The sequence below is a fragment of the Ictalurus furcatus genome, chromosome 6, assembly GCF_023375685.1.
Source record: "Ictalurus furcatus strain D&B chromosome 6, Billie_1.0, whole genome shotgun sequence".
NCBI classification, from domain to species: domain Eukaryota; kingdom Metazoa; phylum Chordata; class Actinopteri; order Siluriformes; family Ictaluridae; genus Ictalurus; species Ictalurus furcatus.
Genome location: NC_071260.1, coordinates 32,940,673 through 32,965,531, shown reverse-complemented (window position 1 = coordinate 32,965,531; position 24,859 = coordinate 32,940,673). Strand labels below are relative to the sequence as shown.

Sequence of the window (24,859 nt, the reverse complement as noted above, 5' to 3'; positions counted from 1 at the left end):
CACCTCCGTCACCACTGTCTCGCTCGATAGGGATAAATTCACACGCTTAAAATCTCTACCCTGTGTTTATATCTTTCTGTAAAGCCGCTTTGAGACGACGTCCGCTGTTAAACGCGCTCTATAAATCAAATTGAATTGAATTTAATATGAACAACCAACTCAATTCACGTTTGTGGTTGTTAACGGCCAAAATTGGACTGACGCTGACGCGAGGTCCGATATTTACGCCTGAATACCCCAGATCAGCAAATTAACATCCTTTACGCACATGCTCATAACTTCCCTGATGTTTATGTTGTATTAACAGCTAAAACGAATGGAAGTTCAAAGATAATATGAACCGGAATAAATAAAAAGGAAGTCAGTAATATTAGTTAAAGGAACCTTCATGTAAAGAAACTCATTCCTTTGTTTATTTTGTTACAATTTATTACTTGAAAAAAATAAAAATAAATAAATAAAATCTTGTTAGAGTTGATTTTATCGCACTAATGAATCTGCCGCTCAGCTCTTTTGCAAGACAGCGCGTTATTTACAACCTTCCCTAGCAGGAATGCGATTACAGGTGTAATGCTAATGCTAAGAGTCCTAGCGATGATCTATGTTACACAACTGAAATGAATCATTCATCGGCCCGGTTCCATTACGTGAAGATCTATCTAATAAAAATCTTGAGCATGGTGTGGACGTCTACCATTAAACTGTCACTGCATGGCATTGTCAAAATATTTAATGGACAGCTAATTCCCTAATCCGGCAGCATGTTAGCATTTCAGGGTTGTTTGATAGCTCGGGTGCGAATACGTGGCTGGAGATAATCGTCTTAGTAGCGCCACGTTTATATCGAGCCCTATGAGAAATAATGGACGAGTACGAATGTGACGCGGTGACTAGCAGGCGTTCACGTGAGAACCTTTAGCTCCTTGGATATATCTAAGAATTAAGCCGAACAAGAAGCGGAATACATTAGCGAGAACTGAATTAGCTTAGCTCTTAGTTCAACTGTAGAGGAATACTCGAGGGCATGCAGTGCAAGGTTTTGACCCAGCGTGTTCGTTCTGGTGCAAACAAAATAACGGCACAACGTGTTCGTGTCGTATCCTAAACCAAACTATTGAATAAAACCCTGTTAGATTACAATACAGTGCCATGCTAAACCATGCCATGCTCTCGAATATCGCTTACTGCCAACACCGTACATATGATCCGCACACTGGCTTCTTGGAAAAGCGTCACATCGACCAGGCGTAAGGCGAAGGACGCGCTTTTCAGACACGAGGATATGGATTCGATACGTACTAAGATTGCTTTTATACAGCAAAGCAAGACAGGCTTGTTTGTGGAAGTACACGTATGTTTGTATCCGAGCAAAAAGAGACATGTGATCAGAAGGCGTCCTGTTCGTGGATTAAATCATTAGTGTTTGGGATTTTTGGCAATGAATATTTAAAAAAAAAAACAAAAACAAAAACCCCTCCGTACTGTATTCGTGGACACGATGCGGATTACATTTGCTCACCGCCGTCTTCGATGTGTCACACAGCTTCGGGATCACGCCGTATAGAGCCTAACTACTGCAAATTTGCTTATCTGGCAACGTCGCAAGTACTACAGCACGTGCCATTACACCGTTAATTCATTCTTTATGAAGTGTCAGAAGCGGTTATAACATGCCATATCTGTAATCCTTCACTCTCAGCACATTCGATGAAAGATTTCTAATGAGACCCTGCCAGATATTTCAGCTGTGGAGTTGCAGTTAAGACAGATCTCGAGACGTTCTTCTGCAGAACGTCATCCTCTTCTTACAGGATGGGTTGTTAAAAGCGCGCCCTGCTGTTTTACACCCTGCCCCTTTCAGTTTTGATCAGGTGACTCCATTTAACACAAATTAAATGGCAAAAAAAAAAAAAAATGTCCCTACTGAATCTCGAAAATGATCAGACAGCATGGAAACCTGCAGCGTGCTCCGGGCTAAGTGATCTGCCAAAACGTATACACGCAGCTTTCATTCACCGTTATATTAAAGTTATGTTGCATGCTGTTTATTTTATTTTCAGCTTGGGCTGTGGGAAAAGGAGGGCATGTTTCTCCCTGTTGATTCTCAGAAGGATGAACGTACTCCCTTTTAAATGCTAAAATCACCTTGTTAGTGTGTACGCACAATTATCTCTCGTGAAGAGTTAGGAAGACCTCAGTACTACAGGTGCCGCACTCCCAGGCCCCGTCCAGATGTGTGCGGATACCGAAAAGGTGGATTTCATCCCTCCGTCTTTAAAAAAAAAAAAAAAAAAAGAAATTCTGTCCACATGAAGGAAAATATCTCCACATGAAAACCTAAAACGATTTGCTCACTCGAACATGCCAGATCAGGGATAGTACAGTATGTCGTAAATTATCTCAAACACCCACACGGCCAGAGGTTCCCCTCATGGTGTCACGACACGGAATGCGACTAGGATGCAAGTGCAGATTTAAAAAAAATATAAAGCTAGGCAACGTAACAACGGCAAAATAAGACAAACTTAAGACAACCAGTGTAGTGCTGTGAGTACCCGTAAGTGCTCGTTAACGTGAACGAAGGTGGTCATGAGACATGATGGTGCAGTGGCTGCTGGGAAATCTAGTCCAGAGTTCCTTCTCTGATCTTACATACCACATGGCAAAAAGTAAAAAAAAAATCTCAATGAAAATGACATGGAATGATGGATGAATTCGACCTACTCTTTCAACATTAAATACAAAGTGAACAGATTTCTGCATTTGATTCAGGAGCACTAGCTAAACTCAACTGCAGAGACATCGTCGTATAAGCACTCGATTACCGCAGCGTAACAAAACCGGTCGGCCGCCATAATAAATATGGAGTCCTAGCACATTCATAACAAATGCGAAACACCGATAAGCGTGCGTATCGACGTTTTCAAAGACATACATTTTCCCCTATAAAGAGTGAGAAGAGAGTATGAACATTTCCCCACCGTGCCGCTTTCATGTGGAGCTATGACCAAAAATAGATGTGTTGACAGTAATTCGTATGCAAGCGGACGGGGGCATCAGATGCCCAATGGCACGTCATCCCACAGAATCTTTTCACCAATCTGACTGACCAAAATACACTAGTCTTAACGAATCTCTGAAACCGTGTTAAGTCCCAATATTTTTTGAAATATTTTCATCCCGAATCACTTTGTATTACCAGGCTGCGCAGTGCTACCAACCCGATGACGATCCAGATTGAAAGAGCGTACGTGGGCAAATATGGATGAACGTGAAAGCTGAAGTGTATCGCTATCGCTCTATCTTTCTCGGCCGTCTTCCGTCAGGGACCGGACAGCGGCCGACCGCCAGAGAGTCCACGTCAGATGGGGTTAATGAAATGTTGTGTGTCCTTCGACCTCGACATATTCCTCCTTCCAGATGTGAAATTACCCTGTCATAAACACATCAGTCAGATTAAATCCGGCTTCCTCTGTCCCGTCCGTGGCAGGAGCGGTAGTTTACATGCCACCGATAGTTCAGCGGTTTGCGATGCAAACGAGCGTGCCGCGTTCACGTTTCTCCGCCCAACCCCGAACTCCGCATTGGAATGCCGCTGCACCCTTTCTGTCTCGGCGTTTGATCGATCTAGCGCGATTTGGCTTCCGTCTTTATTAAGGGCTGAAAAGGCAGTAGATAAGCACTGCCGCTACTGAGTCACTCTTTTGTGTACTGATGTGAAGTTAATCTGATTTTAATTTAATTACACTATTAGTAGAAGGGGCACATACTTTCAGTATTTGTTAGAAGAATGTTCTGACATTGCACAGGTATGGGGCAGCTTGCATGTTAATTAATAATGAACATTCTGACAATATGCCGAGGCATGACAGCGTTAAGCCAGTCTGCTGCTGGTTCCTTTGCATATTAATAGATCCTTCATTATTATTTAATATGACAGCTGCTTCAAGGGCCATGATCAGACCCCATCTCCATTATTTGCTGTTTTGGTGCACACTTTGACAGTACCATGCAATTCTTTATTTGTGAGGCGACTCCCCTCCCGGACTGCCGGACACCTCGGCTGTTTGTTTACGGCTGATGAGATTCCTCCGTGGACACGAAGACCATTCACGAGAGCTGCTATTTAAAGGTGACTTTTACCAAAAAAAATCCAAAAAAAATAAAAATCTAAACAGTGCAATCTCTGCACTTGTTGCCATGCATGCTAATGAGTGCAAATGAGGAAGGAGTGGGATGTTTGGATAAAGAGTGGACATTTGGGATGGCCGTTACAGGAGAGCTACTACTACTGCAAGCGATAATCCTCTATAGCGAGTCTGTTTTCGGGTGGTAATCAGTGCCTGTTAATAGAAATTAGCACGTTTTATGCGTACACAGTGAACTCTAGCTAATTCAAGCAGAAAATTCGGGTAATCTGTTTATCAATAGCATTCACACTTTGGTCATCCTGAGATCGTATTAAATAAGGTGAGGGCTTGCTGAGGTGTGGTATGATTTCCAATAAGAAGGCTGCTAAAATACCAGAATGGCCAAATTCATCATACAAAACATCCTAGAACTGATTATTTACCCTCCCCCAACCCCAGCACCTCCCCGCCCGCTTTTGCGCCATGCATGTTATTTAGAAAACAGTTGACTCTGTCTGATTATACGTAAATGAAAGCTGACCTTCAGCTGGACTGGAGGCCACATCCATTACGGCGAGGAGTAGCACTCTCTCACCCAGCTCACGTGCGGCCAGGGGGGCATGCATATGGAACAGCAGCGCGTGCTAGCAAACGAGTGTGGCCGCTCTGACATCATGTATACTGTACGTCAATATGGTCCTGATGTATTCTAAAATGCAAACAAGGCCAGGAAATGAGATGCACCTTCGTCCCAAGCTGCACACAGTGCCCAGCGCCATCTGCCTATCAGCTGCTGAGGAAGCGGGGTGGTGTACTAATGCCACATGCTCGATCTCTCCAGACCTGCGCGCTTAGCCCACGGACGCACGGGCGCTAACGGCTGCATCGAGTCGCGTCGGTGAAACGTGACAGCCGAGCGCCGATCAATTTACCAATCGTCCGCACCCGAACGGGATGAAACGACCGGGACGATAGGCGTTAGCTGCTGATGCACCACACTTGTGTTGCGATGTTATCATTTTGGAATTTTTCACTGTACGTGAGACGAAACGGACACGTTATTTTTTTTAAAAATAACGGCTTACGTTACCAAAAGTTATGTGAATATTTACGCACAGCATTCAGAAATGGCCAAAGCACCCGCTTATGCTCTGAGATGTTCTGCATGTAGTTCACACCTTTGACGTCGTCACGTTTTCCTTTTCGTAAAAGCATCCAGGATGGGGTTTATCAATAGCGTCTTGACCATCACCTTTAAACACAAGCGCTGGTCTCTAAGCCGGGAATAAAATCAGACCGAAGACGGAAATAGCTGTCGAATGTAGCACGGCGTAGCATAAAAGCAGGAAAGAATTTATATATAAAACGACTCGTGCAACGAGATACATTGAGAAGATGGCGAGGACCGAAATAAACGTCTAATGGCGGTCTACGGGGCGTCCGAAAAGTCAAGAACTGGTTGTTTTTTTTGGGTTTTTTTTTTTGTATTTATGATTGACAACGCATGTTCACTCTTACGCTTTCCACATTTCCTCAGCCACCGTATCTTGTTTTTGCTGATTTTGCTCAACACATTTGGATCTGAGCACCTTCCCATTGGTTCCTGAGTTTTTGGACACCCTGTAACATAATGCCGACATATTGCTGCATAATAATAATAATAATAATAATAATAATAATAATTCTAATGGTAGCTATCGCATTAATCACCGCAGATTTGGTTTCGTTGACTAATATAGCTTCCATATGAGTTTTATGAGTTAATAGTTAATTGTGCACACAACATAATAAAGCCACAAGATACTAAATCGAGGTGTGTGTATTTTAATCCGCTATTTTCAGTGCTCAGTTGTCTGATTTCATAACGTAAACAGCAATGTTTCGGTTCATTCGATGCGCTATCCCGTAAAGAAGACATGCAGGATCATCTATCCGAGCACTCACCGGGTACACTTACAGCTCACTTTCATTTAAATCCTACAGTAATTTCATCCATAGACATTTGGCCCTAGGGATAAGCAAGGTTTTCGATTAAGACGCGCCTCCTCCGATGTGTAAAAAAAAAAAACAAAAAAACAAAACAACAACAACCCCAAAAAAACAGAACAACTTTCCTTGCACTTTAAAAAGACGATCCAGGTTCATATCATATAAATCACGCTTCCCTCGTGAGTAACTCCTGAGTATCACTTACTGTAAGTCAGTAGTTATGTCTGAGGTCTGAATGCCGATGTGCACGATTTCAGTACTACATCCTCTCTGAACACGGCCTATTGAAACAAAACAGCTAACCATTCCCAATTAAAACCATAAGAAGTCTTTGAAACACTGGCGACTTCATTGTGTGCTCATCAGACTCATTAAACAGGATGTTTAATGGTGTCGTTAACGTATTACAACGATCCCGCCACCACCACCACCACCACCACCACCACCCCGCCCTGTTGCTCTCTCAGTAGTGTAGTACTGACATACTGTACGCACACTCAGCGGTGTATTTACTGTACACACGGAATGAGACAGAGATGACCGTGTTCAGCGAGCACTGCAGCTGGAAACCTCTGCTCTGATTCATCCCTTCACGTCATTCCATTCATCTCAATTTAGGAATCCGAGGCTTCTTTCTTTCAGGGCTCCGTCTTTCAGCCTGTGGAAGTCGCTGAGGTGTATCAGAAAATGACAAAAAAGACAGCGAGACAATTCGCTCGTTCTTTCCTCGTCTCCTGTGTCTCTTTTAAGTACGTTGAACACAAAGGAGCTCGCTTATTACCGACGGTGGAGGCGAGGAGTTAGAATCGCCACGTCCACGTACTCATTCAGGTGCCGTATGAATGACAGTCGAGTCATGTCGATGAAATCATTTGATGTACTGTAGAAGCAAGAAACTTTAAGCTAAGAATTCTTGTGTGTGTGTGTGTGTGTGTGTGTGTGTGTGTGTGTGTTTGCTTTGCATCAGAAGCTTCTCCCCGGTGCCAGTTTGTTGTTTCCACTTTGTCATACACCCCCCAACCCGTTTATTTACAAACAGAAACCATGGCAACATGTCACTTCTGAAACGTTATCCCGACGCCATCTGTCACCATCAAAGCACCGTGGCGTCTGCGCTGTATTCAGCGAGACAGCGAGAGCGCGCACGAGAGAAATAAGAGACGACGCCGACGACAGTCAGACTTCCGACTGAAAGCATCCTGTCACTGTGACGATCGGTCGTATGAGATATAAGAGAGACCGAACCGTGCTGATGACGAAGCTATGTCACGTGATGCTCCACTTATGGCACATCCAGGAAGATCACCTGACATATCGGTAGTTTGAGCGTACGCGGTGTCAGGGAGCTCCAAAGTGATGCGTGTCATTGTCTCTACTGTTACCCGTAAGATCATCGGTCTTTATCATCACTGGAATTGATTTGCGCCGTGCAGTTTGTCAAATATTCTCTCCGAAGACTACGGCGCGGCGTATCCGGATATTCCGATCTGTTTAAATATTAACCGCTCACTTACTCAGAGGCCTACAGTATGATGACATGCATAATTTCTCTTCACTCTCTCGAACATCCACACACACATATATCTATATATATATATATATATATATATATATATATACGATAATCAGCATGGTTCCTTTTTTTTATTATTGTTTATTTATTTATTTATTTATTTATTTATTTAAGTTCACCAGGTAGGTTTCTCGCCTTCTCTTTGCAGGTCTGACAGCCGCCGCCGCCGCCGCAGCCGCCGCGACCAACGCCGCCATCGCAGAGGCCATGAAAGTGAAGAAGATCAAGCTGGAGGTGATGAGCAGTTACCACGCCAACAGCACACAGCACGGCGCCGACTGTGAGAACGGAGACCTCGGCTCCAGCGTGGGTAAGTCGCACGCTATCTATCATTCATCTCCTAAAGTTCCGAGATATGTTGTGTCACAGCTCGGCCTGTTTCTAGTTTTAAACCGCTCTGAAATTGTAAGACTGGCAGGTAAGTGACGGATTATTAACGTCTGGGGTTTGTGTGAAATCTCTACGTTTCGAGATGACGACATGCCGCGGTCCTGCGAACAAACGTTATTTGTTTATCAGCCCTGTAATTACCAGGTAGAGCTCTTTTGTTTTTTGTTTTTTTTTTTTAAAAGAAGCAACAAATTAAAAGCACTCATGAGCACTCAGCTAATAGCTATTAAGTAAGTCACTAATTTAATTCGGTGGAGAAAATTGCCTTTGAATGTCCTGTTTCAATTAATAATTTTTATTTATTTTTTTTAGATACATTTAGATCCCTTTTTTTTTTTTTTTTTTTTTTTTTAATGCGACGTTACTTAAAGCCGTTTCTTTGTGAAAATCACACCGTAGTGTAAAAAAAAAAAATTAAAAAAAACACAAATCCATTACATATGATACCTTTAATCCCTAAGCTGAATTTCCCCGCGCGATTTCCACCCTGAATATATCCGCCATGTGTTTAGGATTTCCCAGCTGCATCTGACACCGTGTATTTGGTCCAAACAGGAAGCGTCCTGAGCAGATTTAACAAAAGAGAACGCGTCGGCGTTGAGGTCATCAGTCTACAGCCAACAACGCTGGGGCTTCGAGGTCACTGAAATAGAGATAAATGCGAATCGGAATAGGCAAGGCTGTGGCAATGAAGCTAATAAGAAACTGTTTTTTTTTATTTATTTATTTATTTATTTATTTATTTTTATCTTTTTACAATTTAAATTGTAACCTTGAGCATGCCTGCTCCCAGAAGAATAATAATTCGGGGCCCTGCGTTGACGCGAGAGGGTGGGGGGGAGGGGGGGTGGAGTAGCAGGAGGAGAGAGGCATTAGTGACTGTGAGTAAAATATATGGCGGCGACGCCTCTCCAGCCCATCCACAATCAATTGGATTCTTTTACTTTAATATTTACTCGCAGCGATGAGATGCTAGTCTGCATGGTGATGAACAGTCTGCCTCTGGCGTTTGAAGGTGACCTGTCACCACGTATGGACAAATCTCTCGCTCGCAGAAATGTAGAAAATAAATCATTAAAGGCAGGCAGGCCTCTCATTCCGGGATTTAAATCACCCTCAGATTTATGATTTGAATTAATACTTCGTTTGGTCAGAGAAACGGGGGCCGAGACAAATGATGTTTGGTACTGAAGCCATCCTAATATTGATTCCTGGATGTCTGTGCAATCTCTTGTTTATATCAAGCACTCTGCTGTGACAGGGTGGCCAGAAGGAGTCACCCACATGATAAGAAGGGGAAATATGGCTGGTTTTATTCAGCCTACCAGGGAGGAGTTGCGGCTTCTTTCTTTCGGCGATTAATCGCCACGTAAATGAGGGTTTCTGAGTTAAATAGACGGTGTTTTCTCGTCTCCGAGTGCATTTTCTCAGCTCATACGATCATGACTGCGGTAAACCAGAAAGCTCATTTCACTAGAAAAAAAAACAGAACTGTAAATAAAAAATTAAAAAAACACAACATTCTGCGCTGCGGTCTGGTTCAAGCAGAGTGATGGTTTGCCTTTTTTTGTTGTTGCTTTTTTAGACCCTGAATTCCTAATATGTACTATTCCTGCGCATATTATGCATCTTGAATGTAGGGCTCTAAATCATTCAACAGATATAGCAATGACTACAGTAGTGGGGAACTTTGCTATGTTGTGAACAGTCACGCGCAGGACATGATTTCATTCTGCGTTAGAGCAGCTGTCCACATAACCTTTTCCATAAAGCTTTTTCACGTAGCCACAGAGTACCAACTAACCTGAAAACGCGAATTATTTTACAGATACGAAAAGCAGTGCTACATCTAGAGTAGTAATGATAATACTAATAACATTAACAGCGGTGTAATATTTAATTACCGAGTGCATACTGCCAGTATATCCTCCTCCTATCCTATTGCCCTCCACTTAAAAAGGTTCCTTTCTGATGCAGATTTCCTGCATTGTCTGCATCTTGTCTGAGACACAGACAGGCCGAGGCAGAGTGTGAAGGACATTCTGTTCTCCTCTGGACTTGCATTGCTTGTGTTGTCTTTGTGTTGATGTAAATTGAACAGGCTAATGCCACCCCCTGCATTAAATATTCAACGCGGTCGCCCTCTTCTTTGCATCGGTTTTACTAATTGTAACAAAAAAGAGAGACAAGCCGTGAGCTTGAGCCAAACAGGCAAACATCCTCAGTGTTCAGACTGAATGCTTGGCCCCCTTTGATTACTTCCTGGGTATTTTTTTTTTTTCGTTTTTTTTTTTTTACACAGAGCTAGTGGCGCTGGTGGTGGGGGATTGGGGGTTGGGGTTCCTCCCCTGCACAGTACAGATTGCTCCATAGACTCACAGGAAATGGCACAATTATGGATCACAAACCAAGCAAAACATGTGCGACATGCTGCCCGGGAGACGAATAAAACAGTGATCCGGTCCTGCTCGTTAAACTTACCTGAACCAGAACCTTCGTCCACCGGAGAAATGTTGTCAGCTGATCCGTAACTTATACCTGGCTGCTTCCAGCACATGAAAAGCTTCACTGTAAATCCAAGAAATATAAAATAAGATCATAGCATGAGTATTTAGAAGCTGTTAGCTAAGGAAAGGGAAATAAATAAATAAATAAATATTAAAAAAAGGAGGTGAGAAGAAAGCTGCTCCTGTGGCCACTGGGTGCCATTTTGCATCTGATTCCTCGCCACGGCAACGTTAATGGACCTTAAATCCTCCCCATAATTAGATGGGGGAATTGTGTGTATCACCAACCAGATGATGCTGCCATAATGAAATAAGCAGCGCAAACTTAAACACATACACACACACACACACACACACACAAGCCTTTGTGTGCTTGTGTGTTTCTTTAGTTTAGCGAGTTTAGTTCATTAACGTGTTCAGACCTGGCCCAGCCCTGGCGCTAAGCTGTCAGGGGGCGCGATGGGATTGGTGACAGGTGTGTGTGACAGAGACAGAATTAAAGACGGACGAAGTGAAGGGTAGATGATGGGTGGGCCTCCCACCATCACCAGCCGGGTCAGGAGCGCTAATTCCGCCTCACTCCTCCTGGCAGAGGAGGCCACGACTCCAAAGATGGATCTGTAGCGAGACCGCAGCTGTAAGCATGGAGGAGCTAATTGGTCCTTATCTTGCTGTCCCATTCATCTTCATTTTTTACCAATTACCCAGCATTATCTGTGTTCTCAGTTGGATATGGGAGTTAATCCTTTTTGGTTTAGCCGCTAGTGCGTCTCGCAAATTTCCGCTAGGAGAGGGGGCGAAGAAGTCGTTGCGCCAAAAAAAAACAAAACAAACACGAAAGCAAACTCGGGGAGAATGTCTCGTTAAGGCCTCCCGTAAGGACTCGATAGGAAATGACATCACATGAAAGAGCTAGGAGTGAGGAAAAACATCAGGGAGGAGGATAAGCAGTTATTGCTGTTATCGTTCAAGCTCTTGTTTGCAAATGTACCAGTACCGTTGATTAAGTTGTTCCCATTGCTCTTGCCATTATTGACTTGTTAAAACCATATTTTTTTTTTTCCTTCTCGTCAATGGGTTCAGATTTGCGCTCTCACCAATAGCGGTGCTTAAAAGCTCGCATTAATTATTCATCGTCCTGCCAAATTGAAGTATTGCTCCACAGAGCCAGATTTTACAATTTGTGTGTTTGTGTGCACCACGAAAAACAAGTACACAATTAAAGTGCGGTGATATTGGAACGCTCCAGCTCAACCTGGAGGTTTTATGCTCCAGAAATACAGATTAAAAACAGGTAAGGCCCACGTGTGTTGCCGTGTATCACCATGTCAACCACTTTCTTCACTATCCAGGATGATGTGTAAAGGAGGTGGATGCCAGCAAGGCATGAGAACTCTTACGTCTTTTTTTTTTTTTTTTTTTGGCACACGTTAAAGCCGAAGAAAACACGTTAACGCACCTACAGCCATTACTGACTGGACGAGCACGGTCCCGTGCAATCATCCTGCCTGTACATTCAGCCCTCGTTTAGCATATAAAGCATGTGTGTTCGATGGAGAGCCTCTTAAAATAGCTTCCCGTAGAGGCAGGATTGAGTGAGCCATGCCTCCTGCTCTTTGATAGGAATCTGTTTGGTCACACACAGCACCAGCTGTCATCTCAGCCTCTACCGCTGTGATTTAATTAGTCTGTTTATGTCCTTTCTAATAATAAATCCTACACCGTGGAAGGACAAATCCAACCAGGATCTCTCTTTGTAATTTTTTTTCCCCCCTTTTCAGCTGGTGGCCTTGCACAGCTAAATGTGGCACATCACATTGCAAACACTCTCTTAGTTTCTCTCTCTCTCTCTCTCTCTCTCTCTTTTTTATCTCTCTCTTTTGACAAGGGCTGTTGAGAAAATGTCCACTCTGCAGCCATTGGGTGAAAAAATGTCCGCCGCCTCTCAGCCCAGCCGCCTCTCAGCCCCATCAACACGGAGCCAAGAAAAGATTCGTTCAGTCTTTAGGTCACATGGTCGCTTTACCACAGTCATTAAGTGACTTTGAAAAGGAGATTTTCTTCAAAACACAACCCTCTTCACCTATCTGTGTTTACATTCCTGAGCTTTGTTTTGTCTGGGTGGAAGCATTAGTAAGAGCTGCGCATCTGGGTTTAGAGACACACGGCCGGGGTTCAGAGAGAGACGAGGCTTCTCCTGGGCATTTGTCTTCCTTCTGCCTCTATTAGTGTTGTGCTCTTGGGAGGCAGGTGACAGATAAGTGGAGAGTGGTGGACATTTTAATAGAATTTCAGAGGATAACTCCATAATCATATATATATATATGTGTGTGTATGTATATATATATAAGGGATAATCCACAGCTAGGTGTGCAATACACGATTTTAATGTGTAAACGGTGTGGAGGCAAAGAAGCCACACGAAGCGGAGGGGGGTCGCCTCACGTATTTCGTGATCACTTGCCAGCATTCACAATGTAAAGCTGTCACTGATGTTTGCAGCGCAAAATTTGCCTGAAAGGATAATAATAACGGTTCATTTTCATTCACTGGAATTCTGTACGCTCAAAATCGTACGCAGAGGTAAAGCAGGGCTGACCCCCCTATTCTGTAATGTATATGTGACCAATAAAGACTCATTATCATCATCATTATATTCTAATAAATAGCTATGAGAGACAGAGCGAGATTTGAATTACCTGCGTCTGTGCTGCGTGTCTACTAATAATCCAGCTGTGGACACTGTATACAACTGTACTTACTGTGGTTAGAATTCTTTACAGGCAGCGTATTGATTTAGAACGGTGTTTAAACTGATTAGAGCTACCTGCGCATTCAGCGGTCTGAACGCACACCTTCCGGCCGATCAGAATCGAGTCTTCAGACAGACCGTGGTATAAAAGTCATGCAGGGTTTCGCCGGTGTTTGTGCGGGAGTTTTTGTATGCCTACTGCAGCAACAGATGACAAAATAGAAACTGATTAAACATTATTTTCTGTAATGACCCATATCGAGCGCTGCCATTTCTGAGACACGTCACGGCCCTCGCGTTATCACCAGTCCCGCAGCCGAGGGGCGCGTGGTACATAAAGCACCATAATGCAAATATTTGTATTGCTGTCTCATCGGCTTACTTCACAACAGCGGAGGCGAGCCTTAAAAAAAAAAAAATAATGATAAAAAAAAACAAGTGACCAGTTTCCTTGTCAACCCTTATCAGCATTAGAGCTCATTCTTCATTAATTGGATGAATTAATTTCAAGCCGCTGGATTCAGTGGTGTTTGCCTGTCCCTCTTTACTAATCTCTGTCAGGTTGAATTTATAAGTGGAATTGAGTGACCTTTGGAGGTAAAGATTGGAGTGAAGAGATCAGCGCAATTTGAAAAGACAGTGTCACTTGGTGTAAATGTGATACATGTAATAAATGACATTCAACCTTTCACAGATGATAAGGTTTTGCAGTCTGTAATGTGGAATATGCATGTGCTTTGGCTGCTTAAAAATATCCTTCCGATAGGTCAACGCTCGATTAGGAAGCCGAACTCAGAACGAGCACGTGGAGCGTTAGCGGCGTCAGCGGCGCGCCGTGATCGTGACGTGCCCATAAACTGCAGCGCGGATATCCAAACGATTCTTGCGATTTCTGGAATTGCGGCACGACACGCGGGGAATGTTCATCGAACTCATCGGTCATGCATCGCACATGTCCGGCTCTTCTACATCTGTCTACGCAGGTCTAATCTTTGGGACAACGTTTATATTGAAATGCGCTTTACGCATCATTTTGAATTGAATCGACGTGTTCCTGACGCACAGAAAGGCATGTGATTGTTTCATTTTGTGTCGCAGTAAAGATTATGCACGCTTTCTTCCTGCCATCAGATGCAGTTACTTCCATTAATCATAGTTCAGATGCTCAGTATAGACCCAGCATCGCTTTTGTTTTTTTTTTTGGTTTTTTTTGTTGGATTACTTTCTGTAAAGAAAATTTTCCAAAGGACATATTAAAATCAATACGGTACAATCAATTCAATCAAATCATTCGGTGTGATGTATAGTCTAGCGATTTATGCAAAATCTCTTAAGTCGTGCTGTCTGTTTTCTATCTAAATAAGAAAAGATGTAGAGCGGGGCTGTTTAGGTATGACATATATCAGATACCCATCAGGAGGAATTTCACATCCCATCACATCAGAGTGCGTTCGGGGCCGAATTTCACTCTGACCCAAAGGCATACTAACGAGATGCGAATTTTATAATTAAAACAGATGATATAACGGTCAGCCTCATCGCCTCAAAAGCTGCTCCTCAAAAACACCCCCACACCCCACCCCCCATACACCCCGACGCTTTGTGATTGATAACGCCGTTCGGTATATTTAATTTCAGAGTCCGAGTCAAATGACAACTGCCTGCCATTGACTGAAAGCAATCTTTTTAAAAGGGATCCTTTGCTAAGTATCAGATGGAGAGGCTTCTTCACTCTGCTTGGGTGTCACGGTCCCTTGAGAGGGAGGTTATTGATTGTTCTTGAATATATTGTGCTTTCAGTGGAAACAGCTGCTAGTAACGTCTCCCTCCGCCGCACTGCCTGCGGTTTATTGAGAATGATATGGGACAAATTTAAACTGAAACCAATTCAAGTCCAGATTGGGCGTGCTTGCACTAATGTATCCTGAAGGCTCGTGTCTGGATATCTTTGATGTGGATAATTATGTTAAGCAGATCATGTTACAGCTCTACAGCCTTGTCCAGCACTGTAGCCCTGAGACATGACTAGTTCTGGTTCCGAACCAGAAATTTCTAGAAAAACGAAAGTAAGCGTACTAAGTCCAGATAACAGGTAGAGAAGCTGCGGAGCGTCTGTGGTTCGCATCGTGTTGTCTGTTCACGGCCAGTCTGCGTAACAGGTAGTGTTATTGGAATAAAAACACTCCACCATATGCCAAAGACTGCTGCTGGGTCTTTATCCTTCTGCAGGAAAGGAAAAGAAAAAAAAAAAGAAAAAAAACGAAAAGAACGCACAACAATGCTGTCTGTCTGCTCCGTAATTCCTACCACATGTTTACTTTGATGGTTCTTGGGGGTGGCGGTGTAATTATGCTACCTCATCAAACCAGAGATGTTTTGTTGCCATTATTTTTTACACTCCCTATCCTCACAAGTGCGTAATAGATGTTTTCTTTCTATTACCCTCTGTTTCTTATTAAGTCTCCTTACATTAGATCAGTAAGAGTAAATTTTGCACGGTGAAGCAGTTTCTCTATTTCTGTCAACATCTGAAATATTTTCCCTTGGCTTTAGAAAATATGGCTATCATGTATCATCTGTTGGTGGTTGTAAATTGCAACATGTGTTTGCAAGGATATTTTACAGGTATTTTTTTTCCTCTGCTAGATTTTTTATTATTATATATTTATTTTTCCTCCAAGAGACTCTTGCTGACAGTGGGAGGCTGTGGGTGGCTACATCAAAGTGAAGTACCTTCTCGTCCGCAGCTCCTAATGAGTTACAAGGTTTAGCAGCCTTGTCTGGCTATGCCATCTGTGAATAAGAAAACAATCGATGGCCGTGCCAACATGCCAGGCTCCTCCGGGTCTCCGAAGGGATCTCTTTTATTTCCAATAGCACCTCTTTGTTCTGCTCGATTTAATAGCCAAAAAGGATCACAGCAAAGAATTTATTTACGTGACGCGCTGTATTTTAACGGCCGTTCGACGAGCAGGAAAGAGTTTTCGTCTACACCCTTTCCACCTTTCCCACAAATCCCTCACAAACTGTGCACTATAAGTCCCACCACACACCATGGAGCCAAAAAAAGGGCTAATAAAGATGAGGATTTTATACGAGGATCATTCGTTCAGGCTTATCTACATTAGCGGGCGGTAGGAACGTCGGCGCCGCGTTCGGCCTAATATCCGAAAATATAGTCGATTAGTTTGTGAGAACGATGAAAATAAATGGCGTTTAAATACGCCGAAGATTTGGTTGGTTCAGATGTACAGAAAGTGTTTGCTCATACACAGGCATGTGTGACATATCGTTCCATCAGAGTGCGCTCACAAACAAAGACAGATAGGCTGGAAACAAGTCATTTAATTAGTGCTGGAAGGCCCATCCCTGACTGCAGCAACCAATTATACATTCCACAGGCATCCACAGGTCCTATTTCATGGAACGAAAGCAAATCTTCTCTGGCCCGGGCTCATACAGTACATCTTTCCCCTTCCATTTAAGCGAAGGTAAATAGCAGAGACAGACAGCTTCATTAGACAGCATCTGAGGAGCAGGCAGGGGAGGATTGTCGCTTAAATAGTGGGCTTTTACTGCAGGGCTAACTGGCGACCTCGGATCAATTACAGCTGACATTATTGTTTGTTGTGAGCTCTTTCAGGACGGAGGAGGAGAAGCAGGGTGGACCCGAGCTCAGCTGAAAATGTAATTTTCCTCCTTCTTTGCCTTCATTCCACAAACAATAAATCACTCAGTTGAAGAGATAATAAAGTGCCAAGTAGGAACTGGTTTAATTTTTGTCAAGGGAAATCTTCCAGCCTCACCAGAATAATGCAGGGAGAAAAAAAAAAAGAGCTCATGGCTACAGTAGTAGCAGGACTCCATTCTTCCTACTGGGCTCGTATGTAGTGCTCATGGATGGCTTTTATAACGATAGGAGTTGTGGGAATGCTATGCTGGAGATGTGTTTTGTCTTACCGTCCTGTAAAAGAATAGACATCCCAAACATTCATTTCATTCATATTAACCGTTCCTCAGCGGTGGAATGAACTTCCGACCCCGATCCGGACCGCGGAGTCCGTCACAATCTTCAAAAAACAGCTAAAGACCCACCTCTTCCGTGACTAACCCCTAAAACACATTATCCTAAAAAAAACAACAAATAAATAAATTACTCCGGCTCTTACACCTCGACTCTGCGCACTTTGCTTCTCTAGAACTCAGTTAAAAGACCTTGGACGGTAGCACGACTTGTATCGTTCTCCGCTCGATATATCGCTTTGCTCGCATTTCCTCATCTGTAAGTCGCCTGGGATAAAAGCGTCCGCTAAACGAATAAACGTAAAGGTAGATTTGTAAATATTCAACGTTCTTATAAGGAAATGTTTGTATTTGATTAAATAAGGGATTATATTATTATATTAATAATGGAGCACGTTTCTGGTTAAAGCACCATCGTGACCCGCGAAGACAGAAGAAATGGAGCAAGTTCGAAAACCCGCCCGACTTTTGTACGGTTTTTAAATTTGATTTTAAAGTGGAAAGGCAACGTCTTTGCATTTAGTCAGTTGATCATTTATTTATTTATTTATTTATTTATTTATTTATTTATTTATTTTTTAAAAAATTGAATATAATGAATTCTTTTTGAAGGCATCTTCACGTTACAAAATAATTAGAACAATCTGCCTCTGCTTTTGCACAGTTCTAAATGAAGTACCTGGAACGTCAGGGCACCTCCAAGTTCTTCTTGAGAGGCTCCTTTCATATAAAGTGGCTCGAGATAATGGCGATAGTCTTCAAAGCTGCCGTCAGGGCTGAAGGAATCTGTAAGATCTATAAACTCTCTTTATTGTTTCTGTTTCAGGAGACTATATTCAGGATTAGTTCTAATTAACTTTGAAAATGAAGCACAGTAACATGCGATATGTTTTAATACGTCTTCTATTGAATATTACTGACTACCAACTGCATACGGCTCACCGGATTATTCAGTCCGAAATATAAATATTCGTAATTACGTAACCTTGGGGGGAAAATCGTTCATTTCAGATAACTTTAGAATATCACTGATTAGTCATTTTAGTGTGGAAAACCTGGGTGCTTTAATTTAACAAATTAATTAATCTGGTTAGATTCTGGGTTATTTTTAAAATGTTATCCAACAACAACTCATAATAAATAATAATAATTATTATTATTATAACAAAGTAATTTATTTAATAATAATAATGCTAATATTAATAACACATTAATAATAATAATAATAATAATAACAAATATGAATTAATTATAATGATAATAATAATGATAATAATAATAATAATAACAAATATGAATAAATAATAATAATAATAATAATTACTATTAAAACAACAAATAATAATAATGATGATGATTAATAATAATAATAATAATAATAATAGTAATAATAACAAATATTATTAATCATAATAACAATAATAATAATTATAACAACAACAAATAATAATCATCATAATAATATGAATAATAATACTAATAGTAATAATAATAATAACAAAAAATATAAAAACTACAACAAGTAATAATAATAATAATAATAATAATAATAACAACAACAACAACAACAAGTAGAGGCAGAATAATGAGAAGCGTGTGTGTGTAAAAGTCTGGGGCTGCATCCGAATATCCCTACTACCCTACTACACAGTAGTGAAAAGCAGTACGCCAAAGGAGTAGTATATCTGAATTCTCAGTATTAATAAAACAGTAGGTGAGAAATACCCGGATGACCTCCTGCTTCCGCAGAGATTCTGCAGTATGGAACCACTGGACACTGTGCATACTGTGCTATCCCATAATGCAACGGGCCTGACGTGGAAGAGCTGTCAGAATCCACGCCGCGTACTACGCCCGGATTGCATTCATGCTTACCGCTTGTACCAATCGGTACGTGCTGTATCCACGGCCGAGCAGTAGGTACTGAATCGGATACAGGACGTGATTTCGCACGTGGCCTGGGTTATTTCAGAGAAGTTTGTGAATGAGAGACAGGTGTGTAGGATTAGTAATCGGGTGTGCATGGATATAGGGGTCATGTGACTGTTCAGGTGTCATGCCTTGTTGCACACAGGCTGACTGAGGATTCTGGGATATGGTGTTCATGACCGTCTGTGCTAACTGTGACTGGGCTTGCTGAGACTGGGTGTGAGAGAGGAACAGACAGAGACGTGACAAATGATAATAATAATAAGAAGAAGAAGAAGAAGAAGAAGAAGAGTAGTGGGCGTGGTGGCTTAGTGGATGTCAGATGCATGACATATATGTACAAAAACCGCTTCCACATCTGAATCAATCAGCTGTGTGAATTACTCTAACCGTCTTTCCACAGAGACACAATGTTTACAGTCCGTGTTTCTCACTTTACTCACTCATGCCACTTGCGTATTTTTAACAAAAAGACTTTAATTAGCTGGAAGTTAAAGGATTATTGCTCTTCTCGGCCTGTGTAAAAACATCGATCCGCGTCTGTATAAAGAGCCGAGAGTATTAACGCCCATCGGTGTACGTAAGCACCTCCCTAGACTTGTAAAAGTGATTCTTTGCGTGCTTGTCAGCTCGAAGGCCTTGATCAAACCGTTCTCAGTGTGCTCTTGGAGTCCTTCTTGTGGACATAATGGCTGAAACATCACTGAAGAACATGAAAGGAGGTAGAAGGAGAGAGATTACGCGCTGGAGAATGCTCTGCTACTGTATAACCATGCTACAGTCTCTCAAAGCCTACATTCAGTGGAACTTGGTCGTTATTCATTGCAGGGAAATGAACGGCCATTTAAATAACAAAGACATAGTTTCACACACACACACACACACACACACACACACACAATTATATATATATGTTGATTTGCTGAAATCCAGATGTTCCTCTGAGAATCACGCCGCTCCACCTGGCTCTCGGCGAGCTCTGAAAGGTGGATATTTGCATGAACGGCTCGCTCGGTTTGTTTGGCTGTGGCGGCGTAAGTGTCCTGCGATCTCGCTGGCCTGCGTTTTTAATTGAGTCCGGTCCTGGGAATGGTAATTGATTCACACTCAGCACTTGAGGAAAGGCGCCTTTACACGGTCCTGCTTGGCTTCTCCGTCTTTAATCCCCTTTTTCTTTCTAATGTTAGGGAATTTGTTTTGCTAGTGAATCCACCGGCCAGCTTTCTTATGGAAATCAACGGTGCTTTTCCAAGGAAAGCAATGACACACAAGAGAAGAGGAGTGTTTCTGTTTTTTTTTTTTTGTTATTCCTTCTCAATCGCTCAAGCTGAATGCTTCCTGATGTAGACGCTCCACGCTCTCACTCTTTGGACACTGATATTTTGTACAAAAGCAAAGTAGACTTGTTTGGTGCATTGTCCCCTTGGTTTTTTTTTTGTCCCTTTTACCTTGAGCCAAGTAACAGAGGGAGGTGTGTGTATGAGAGAGAGAGAGAGAGAGAGAGAGAGATAGAGAGAGAGAGAGAGAGAGAGAGAGAGAGGATGAGGCACAGGAGTGTAGTCGATTCCACAGGAGACGACGAAGTTTTCTTTTCAAGCACTTGAGTGGAGCCTTTGAATGCTGAAGACCAAAAAATGTCCACGTTACTTTTGATCTGCCGGTTCAAAGACAGCAGAGACAGTGAGTAGGTCCTCGGTTCAGGGACACACACCAGGCTGTGACCTTATTTGTGTGCACGTCCTTTGAAACAGGGGGGACAGTTTTCACTTCCACCTATTTAATCCCATACATGAATGTTGCACGCCGGCTTCCAGTTATACGGAACTGAACACACTTTAAAATGTCATCCTGTCTTTTTACTGGAAATCAAGGAATGTCTAGCATTTACTTAATAAAAGGCTTCAAGTGTGTGTGTGTGTGTGTGTGTGTGGTCTTCTTCTTAATGCCTATATATTTTTAATTAGCACGGGTTTTAGCTAGTTATTTCAGTAATGACTTTCAGGTCTGCCTGCTTTTGCAGACACACAGCACTTTAAACACATTTACTATTAATAGTGCAACATTCATTTCCATAATTCCACATCTTTCTGCGCAGACGTTAATTGTGATACATTGAACACTTTACTACCTCTGTTATCATGAACATCACTGTTATTGCAGTACGATGGGCGCAGCCGTATGTTTTATTCACATGGACTGTAAAATATTGATGCCAGTCGCTAATGAAGATAATGGCTTGAAAACATACTACAGGGAAAGATTACGGTGTTGAATTTTGCCAAGCGGTTATTATTCCGACCAACATTTGGTATGTCGGCATCATCCGCGTGGCAGAACGGCAAATAAGACGACGACTCTGTTCCACGCCGCGCGCTCGCTCTCTCTTCATTTAAGCGCTATTTACTCGGCTTTAACGCCGAAATAATGAGTCCTTTTCGATGCGTGGTTAATTGCCCCCGTCTCTGCCCTCTCTCAGGTTTGGAACTGCCATTCATGATGATGCCCCACCCCCTGATCCCTGTCAGCCTGCCTCCTGCATCAGTCACCATGGCAATGAGTCAGATGAACCACCTCAGCACCATCGCCAATATGGCCGCCGCAGCACAGGGACAGAGTGCCCCTTCCAGAATGGTGACATCAGTGATTAAGGTAACACACGGTGCCGCTGGCTCTTTGCCTTGCGCACATTTTTTCATCAGTTGTAGGGGAGGATGGGGCTCCGCTGCATGATCGCATGATCCCATAATAGCCTCGGATAGAGGAGAAGGGAGGGGACAGACAGAAGGATGGGGGAGAGGGGAAAATGGAGGATCGCAGAATTAAAAGCCTGTGCTCAGTGCCGTTAGAGTAGCGCCTTGACAGTCGCCGTAGCAGCGAGCGTCCGCACGAGAAGCTGTTTTCAGAGCTGTCGGCTGCCGGCTGGGTGTAGTGTAATAGCTGTGGATTTGTGTGTGTGTGTTTGTGTGTGTGTGGCAGGAGCGGGTGCCTGACAGTCCCTCCCCTGCTCCCTCTCTGGAAGATGGCAGGAGGCCGGGAAGCCGGCCCTCGTCCCAGCGCAGCAGCAGCGTCTCCAGCTCACCCGCACACACCGAGAGCTCCTCCGACAGAATGCGTACGTCTGCTCCGTCTCTCGCTCTCTCCCTCCCTCCCTCTCACTTCATTTCTCCTCTGCTGTCCTCTTATACTCTTTCCTCCGCAGACCGCCGCATATTAAGAGTCCGCGCTCGAGCTAAAAACGCCCATTGTCACGAGAGATGTGTGTTCTCATTCCTCTAGTTTTCTGCAAATCACACAGGGACCTATATATTTCCTCCATCTTGTGTCCTCATACGCTTCCTTGTGAACTGCTGTACCGTATCGGCTCTCCTGTGACGCACACGTATGTCTGTACTGCTCAACCACGTGTTTAGACGCACGGTCAATAATGCACCACGTCGATAAAGTGGTGGAACAGTGCTAGCGAATACATCCACTCGGAAACAACAACCCCGTCTTCTCCGTAGAGTCCGATTGTATACAGTATACGTACTGAAGCTACACGTTCATTAGAGTAGCATATCAGCAGTAGCGTATCTCATCTCCATCAAGTATTGATTAAAGCTAAGGATAGTTTTAGGACACGGCGTCCATATTTAAATAATCTTTATTTAGAAGTATCAAGCTGAGAAGTCATTTGCATGTGCTGTCACACAAGCATCAGGTTTATTGGATTGGTTTTTTTTTGTTGTTGTTGTTTTTTTTTTTCCTTCCTCCTAATCTATAGTAGAACTCCCACTCCATCTGGGTGTCGAGTGTCATCTTGTCCTTCAACGACACCAATCCAAATTATTCATTCTTCTTTCGTTCTCTCTCTCTCTCTCTCTCTCTCTCTCTCTCTCTCTCTTTTTTTTTTAAGAGCACCTCATTTTCACACATTCGGAAACCAATCACCGCTGCATTTAAAAGCAGTGTTGACGGATCCGCGCGCTAAACATAGCATTGACAAATAGGAGTTTGAAAGACTGGCCCATTGATTTTGGAGACAAAGTTTACCTCAGATCAAACAAATGAAAGCCAAGGACATATTCACCTCCTCCGGTGTAAAAAAAAAAAAAGCCCCACAAGTGCAAATCGTTCTTCTTCATCAAGATTCTTCATTATCGATTGAAGGAAATTTAAAAAATAAATAAAAATAAAATATGACTGTAAGCTGTAATCTTTTTGTGTTTCTCTGTGAAGCTATTCATCAGAATGGGCTTGCCATGAACCAGGCTCTGTTGGGCCTTTCTCCCAGCATCCTTCCCGGCCCCAAGGAGGGTGACCTGGCCACTCACGACATCGGTCACGAGGTCAAGAGAATGCACTCTGAGAAAGGTCAGCATTCTGTTTTTATAAAAAACTATCCTGTCCTCTAGTTATCAGTCTACGAGTCTGCCGATTGAAACGCACATCAAACGACGTGACGATCAAATCCGTCAGTCAGTCCTACAGCCGTGTCAGTCTTCTGTATGTCGCAATAGCGGTTAATCAGCCAACTGGGACTTAAGTAGTGCTTTCAGTGTTATTCTTATATATTGCTACACGTGGAATAAAAAGATCATCGATTGAAGAACTTGGAGCTGTTACCACCCCGATTTCAGATTCCCTTCACATCACAGCAACGTGCCAATGGCTACATAACATCATACTTTTTATTTATTTATTTATTTATTTTTAAATCTGTTTATACATGTACATGTAACTTAGTTCCTGCTATCACTTATGTTATAGCAGCCATAAACAGCCATTCTGTCACCAGCCTCCCTTTTATTTTCACTCTGTTGATGTTAATAAGGCAAAAAAAAAAAAGCAGCAAAAGAGAAACAACAAAGCCATCTATCCTGTCTGACATTTTTACAGCTTTACCCATAACTGTTACAAAGCACTGTACACTCCTGGCACTGGAGACTTCTTTAAAAAAAAAAAAAAAAAATTTAAATAAATATCTCTTCGCAAAAGAATTCACAGTATCAACAATTACACAAGGTTTAAAAAAGAAAAGAAAAAATATATATATATATATATATATATATATATATATATATATATATATATATATATATATATATATATATATAAGTTAAATAAATATCTCGTCACAAACAAAAAAAAATCATGGTATCCACAATTATATATATATATATATATATATATATATATATATATATATATATATATATAATGTGGAGCATCTGCCATACAGTCCCTGTGGTGGTTGTTACTATAGAAACAATAACGTATTGAAAATGAGGGCAGTCGTATAAATCTTATAAAACAGCTGGAACTACTGTCTAAGCTGTACTGTTCTAAGACATGAATCAACACCTCCTGATCAATAGAGCATTCAACAGCACCGTGGTGTAATTTTGTTGTTTCTGTACTCAAAGCGAGTATAATTATTAATCACCAGTGTTATACAGAAAGGGTATTCTCCATAATGTGGACATGTGACGTGTTTCAGATGAAAAGCTGGGATCTGAAGCATTTATAGAGCCATTTGTTTTTATTGCGTCATCCTGAACATTGTAGTAATGACAATAGAAGCCCT

At 42.3% G+C, this 24,859-nt stretch overlaps 1 protein-coding gene across 3 annotated transcripts in view; it reads left to right on the top strand.

Annotated features, from left to right (window-relative positions):
- Nucleotides 1-24,859, top strand: part of dachd (dachshund d) — a 121,906-nt gene that overhangs the window by 65,229 nt on the left and 31,818 nt on the right. For 2 of the 3 annotated variants that reach the window (XM_053627733.1, XM_053627732.1), the window contains exons 3-7: nucleotides 4,031-4,132; nucleotides 7,841-8,002; nucleotides 21,770-21,942; nucleotides 22,270-22,405; nucleotides 23,512-23,646. In XM_053627733.1, coding sequence (XP_053483708.1) covers nucleotides 4,031-4,132; nucleotides 7,841-8,002; nucleotides 21,770-21,942; nucleotides 22,270-22,405; nucleotides 23,512-23,646 — 708 coding nt within the window. The remainder of the gene's footprint in view (nucleotides 1-4,030; nucleotides 4,133-7,840; nucleotides 8,003-21,769; nucleotides 21,943-22,269; nucleotides 22,406-23,511; nucleotides 23,647-24,859) is intronic. The other variant, XM_053627734.1, reaches the window with a different exon arrangement.